The following is a 4,749-nucleotide window of genomic DNA, read 5'->3' as shown; positions in this document are numbered from 1 at the left end:
TGTGATCAGGGTCAACCTGTTGCCATCTGCCGTTCTGTCTTGCAGAGTATATGTGGAGTATGGAGTATACATAGCTGCAAGTTTGAAGTATGGCTTACACTAACCTTACAGTTATTAAACCCATCAAATCTAATTGTGAGAACTGACCTATTCCCTTGACTATAGTGGCAAAACTTTGAAGGCGGGTCCATCGTCCCTTGATTTGGACTTTTTACCTCAAATCTGATAGATAATACAGTCAGTTTATGTTTTATTATAAGTTATTAACTAACAAAGAACATTTTTTTTTATTTGACACATCAGGATATCTTTGCCTTTTCCACAATAAAAAATCGAACCCCAGATTTTATTATTGTTGAAACTAGCCACTGACCCACAAAGGCAGGGTTGGGGGCATGAAGCAAATATAACATACAATAAATGAACACAAGTAACAAAATATTTTTCATGCAATATTTATTTTCTATTATATTAGTAGCTAGTAATAAAAAAAAAGGAGCAAAGGCATCATCAGCACAAGAGACAAAAAAAAAAAAAGTGTAAAAAAGATCTAACAACAAAATGTAAGTAAATTCTCTATTTTTGAACGTCTTTTAATCTATTTGTTCAACAACATTTAATCTTAAACCAAATGGTTGGTTATTCAAACTTGGGAACAATGTTGAGAACAGCAGCCTGCTTCGGTCCTAAAGGTACACTGCTTAGTTGAATTTTAGTATGGCCAGAACTTGTAAGTGCACCAGACTTCACATTACTACTGTGAAGCTCTACTTCTGCTGTGTCTGGGAGGTGCTCGTTTGTACCTTTGAAGTTCACAGTGGTGGAATTATCTCCCATGTTCATCACCACCAGGTAACCAGGAACTCCTTTTAGTACTCGAATCATGGAGAAAATGTTGTCTGTTATAACAGGAAACTCCATCAGTCCAAACTTGATAGCTTTTTCTCCTCGAAGTTTATTAAGCTTCATGAAAATTTTCAGATGTGAATAATCCTCCTTATCTTCCTCCTGCACCAGATTAATATATGTACATTTATAAATATATTATAGCCTCCACCATTTCAAATAAGTAAGACTGATGTGTTTACAAGAAAACCAGGGAATAAATAAATAAGCCAAATTACTTTCAACTTAAAATCTCTACTTCCCTACATTTTAAATAACTGTTTTGTTTAGAATTATTCACAAAGCTACAGGAGAGCTATCTTTACTAGACATCCCTAATTTAGCATTGAAAGACTAGAGGGAAGGCAGCTAGTCCACATATCCAACTTTTGGGCTACTCTTTTATCAATGAATAGTGGGACTGACAATCACATGGCTGAAAGAACAAGTCTGTTTGGTAGGACGGGGATTCAAACCCATGACCCACAGACTGCAAGTCAAGCTCCCTAAATAAGATTGTAAGAATGACATGCTTACTAGAAAGAAAACTAAGGAACTGATAAACCAACCAAATTACTTCTATCTTAACATCTCTACCTTCCTGTTCTGAGAATATTTTTGAGATATTTGGAAAAACAAAGCTTAACTTGTGGTCATTAATTAACTGAGCCTCCTACAATTTCAGCTCCAGTCCCAACTGCTTCAAAAAAAAATTTGTTTGTTCTGTAACAAGCATTACTCACTCCCAGTGGTTTGTATTTCTAATAAAATCATTTTTACAGAAAATATTTTAATCTTTAATCACCAATTATGAAAAACTATTGCAGTTTTATGATGGTATTTGTTTTACTACAAGTTATTATACACAAGCTAATGTACTTAAAACCAAAATACTAACAAGTAGTGGTATGGGGAAAACTAACACATAAATGGTGCACACCAGTTAACTAAAAAAACTTACTGTATTTTATATGAAACTACTAAAGATTTAACAATGTTTTCTTTAACTGATGTACATTATTCCTCAGGAGATCAACTGCACCAAAAGCTCTAAAATCCAATATATTTAGACTGAATCCAAAAGCAGCCAACGCCTCTCCTAAAAGAGAGGTTTATTATGCCATAACTCAAAGTTTACCTCAACATTCACAGATGTATAGTTGAGCCCCATGGGTAACGAAGCAGATGAGCTATTGGTAAAACCAGCAAATGGTTCTCCTGACCATTGCATTGGACTGGGATCAACCTTTTGTGTACCACCCTACAAAAAAAAAAGGGAGGAAGAAGAGAGACAAAATATTAATTCTAACATCTGATTTCTTAAAAAAGAAAAGTTTTCTTTCATATGTTATATTAGAAAAGATCTTCAAAAAAATAATACTGCATATACTTGTTAAAATACAAATGCATTTAAATACTGAATACACAAACTAGTCTTCGAGCGTGTTAGACTTACAACTGTGTACTTAATACATTTGGCTATTATAATCATAGCTGGTTTTCTCATTCATGTTCTTCTTCTGTTATAACACAAACACAATGGAAACGAGACAGAGCTATAGACACTATTGTTTCTGACACAAGTTATTTTACACAGCACAGAATGCATGTAATCTTTGAAACCTCACCTTTTTAGTTATTTTTGAGAAGTCTGAAAATCTGTCTGGGGAATCTTCCATGCCTAACTCATCTCCAAAGAAAGTTAGAGGAGTTCCTTTAGCTAGCATAGTCACCATGTGCATACCATCTAACAGGTCATGTCCAATTCTATTGGCTAGACGTGGCGTGTCCAAAGTCCCCAGCTGCCAAGCAAACAAAATAATGTAATAACAACTCTATAAAAAACAATTTTTTTGTGGTTTGCCCTGATTTTATGTCTTCATAATCTGAGAAGTGAAAAGGAATAATTTGTAAAATCTAATTAATTATCCCAAATTTACTGAAATCATTAACTTTTGTTCCTTAAGTAAACTGAAAAGTACACTGACAGTACAATCTTAAATTTTACTTTAATAAAACTTGTAAGTTGTTGTTTCTTTGTTTTCATTATATAGGTTTTTAACTATCATTTAATACTGATAAACAAGAAATATCTAGACAAAGGTTTAATAATTCTTAGAGCCAAATGGAATAAATCACAGCAAATTGCACAAAATAAGGAGAAGAGCAATTTTATGAAATAAGGCCTAGTGACAAGTTTTGAATAGGAATGGGATTCTTCTACAGTGGGTGTCCGTCTTGTTGGCAATAAATTCGAACAATAAAAGGACGGCACACAATCCACTTGTTTTAAAATAATATATTCAAAACAAGTCAAACGTATGTACAAATATTATTTACACTATAGGATATCACGGTTGTATCTAAAACTCTAAATAATTATCTTTTCTTGTCAAAAGTCCACACAGGCTGATTTAATTACTTCAGAATCCAATTGACAAAACAAATTATTTTTCTCTACCCTGTTTTTTACTAAACAATCTGTATTACATTCTCTTACATTACCCCGTGGGTTACCACAGTTGTATCCAGAACTTTAAACACAGTTGTATCCAGAACTTTAAATAATTGTCTCTTTTTTTTCATCTAAAGTCCATACAGGCTGGTTCAGTTACTTTAGAACCCAATTGACAAGAACAATTATTTTTCCTATCTCTGTTGTTACAAAACAGCCATGAAACACATTATAGAAATCACCCGTTAAGGCTAATCACTCACACGCTGGCTAACTTCACATTTTCTAGCTTTTCTCTGACTGAACTATATTTAACTTGCACTCACTTTGTCACCTATATTTATACATTTTCCAACTGAGGCCTAGAACTTTCTATAAACTATGACTGTTTGTTTGTAATTAAGCACAAAGCTACACAATGGACTATCTGTGCTCTGCTCACCACGGGTATTGAAACCCGGATTCTAGCAACGTAAGTCCGCAGACATACCACTGTGCCACTGGCGGGCACACACTAGGAGATGGTATGATATAACAATACTAACATAGGAAGAAAAATTTAAGAGGTTTGAGAAAGATTATGTCAACAATACTACAACAACTGAACCACACACACACACAACGTACAACTCCTACCAAGTTATGTAAAGAAATTTGTCATAACTATCGCTTTTAAAATAATCAACGTTTAACACTTGTTATAAAAACTAAATAATCATTAAATATTAGATCACTAAATAATAACTCTTATACTAAACAGTCTTGTATATTCACACCTAGTGACAACATAGCTGAACAGTCTGCAAAAACATTTTTCTGTAGAAAAGTAATATTGAATTTCCTCTAAAGAACAATGACAGGAAATATGGGAGACTGTTAGTAAACACTACAAGTCTGTTGTACACAAAAAATTAGATGTTTTAATAAAGTATTTGTAATAAAGATATATTTAGAATTTGACAAAATCAGTCTGATTCAGACAAAACAGACTGCAAGGTGATGTTAATGTGATAAATAAAAATACTTATTCCATTGTACGGTTTGCATATTATATTGGCATAACCTCTAAAACCTCCTTAAATGTATATCAAAACTTTTTCTATGTTTATGTGTACTGTATCCGGTATGTTCTCTACTCTAACACAAACTGTTGTACCATCAGAAATGAAGGTTAAATATGAAAAATTGATAACTCTGACATCAAATACATAATTCATCATTGCTAGCTCTTGACCACATTTTATATTTGAAGTAATCCGTTGTGAATGCATATCTCACCATGTAACATTGACCATATTCAGCTCTCAAAAAATACAAAATGTGTCCATCGTTATCAATGTACATGGACCATTTTTAGCAGGACAATGAGGAATATTATTATATATATATATATATATATATATATCTAC

The 4,749-nt window shown here is 32.9% G+C and overlaps 1 protein-coding gene across 2 annotated transcripts in view; it reads right to left on the bottom strand.

The window, feature by feature from the left end:
• Positions 1-441: 441 nt before the first annotated feature.
• LOC106470488 (maltase 1-like) overlaps positions 442-4,749 on the bottom strand; it is a 34,512-nt gene continuing 30,204 nt past the window's right edge. For both annotated transcript variants that reach the window (XM_013931048.2, XM_022399104.1), the window contains exons 9-11: positions 2,514-2,687; positions 2,024-2,146; positions 442-1,008 (exon numbers count right to left, since the gene is read on the bottom strand). In XM_013931048.2, coding sequence (XP_013786502.1) covers positions 640-1,008; positions 2,024-2,146; positions 2,514-2,687 — 666 coding nt within the window. In that variant the 3' untranslated portion in view covers positions 442-639. The remainder of the gene's footprint in view (positions 1,009-2,023; positions 2,147-2,513; positions 2,688-4,749) is intronic.

The sequence above is a fragment of the Limulus polyphemus genome, unplaced genomic scaffold (assembly GCF_000517525.1).
Source record: "Limulus polyphemus unplaced genomic scaffold, Limulus_polyphemus-2.1.2 Scaffold4035, whole genome shotgun sequence".
Lineage (NCBI taxonomy): Eukaryota > Metazoa > Arthropoda > Merostomata > Xiphosura > Limulidae > Limulus > Limulus polyphemus.
This window is presented reverse-complemented; position numbering and strand designations above follow the sequence as displayed.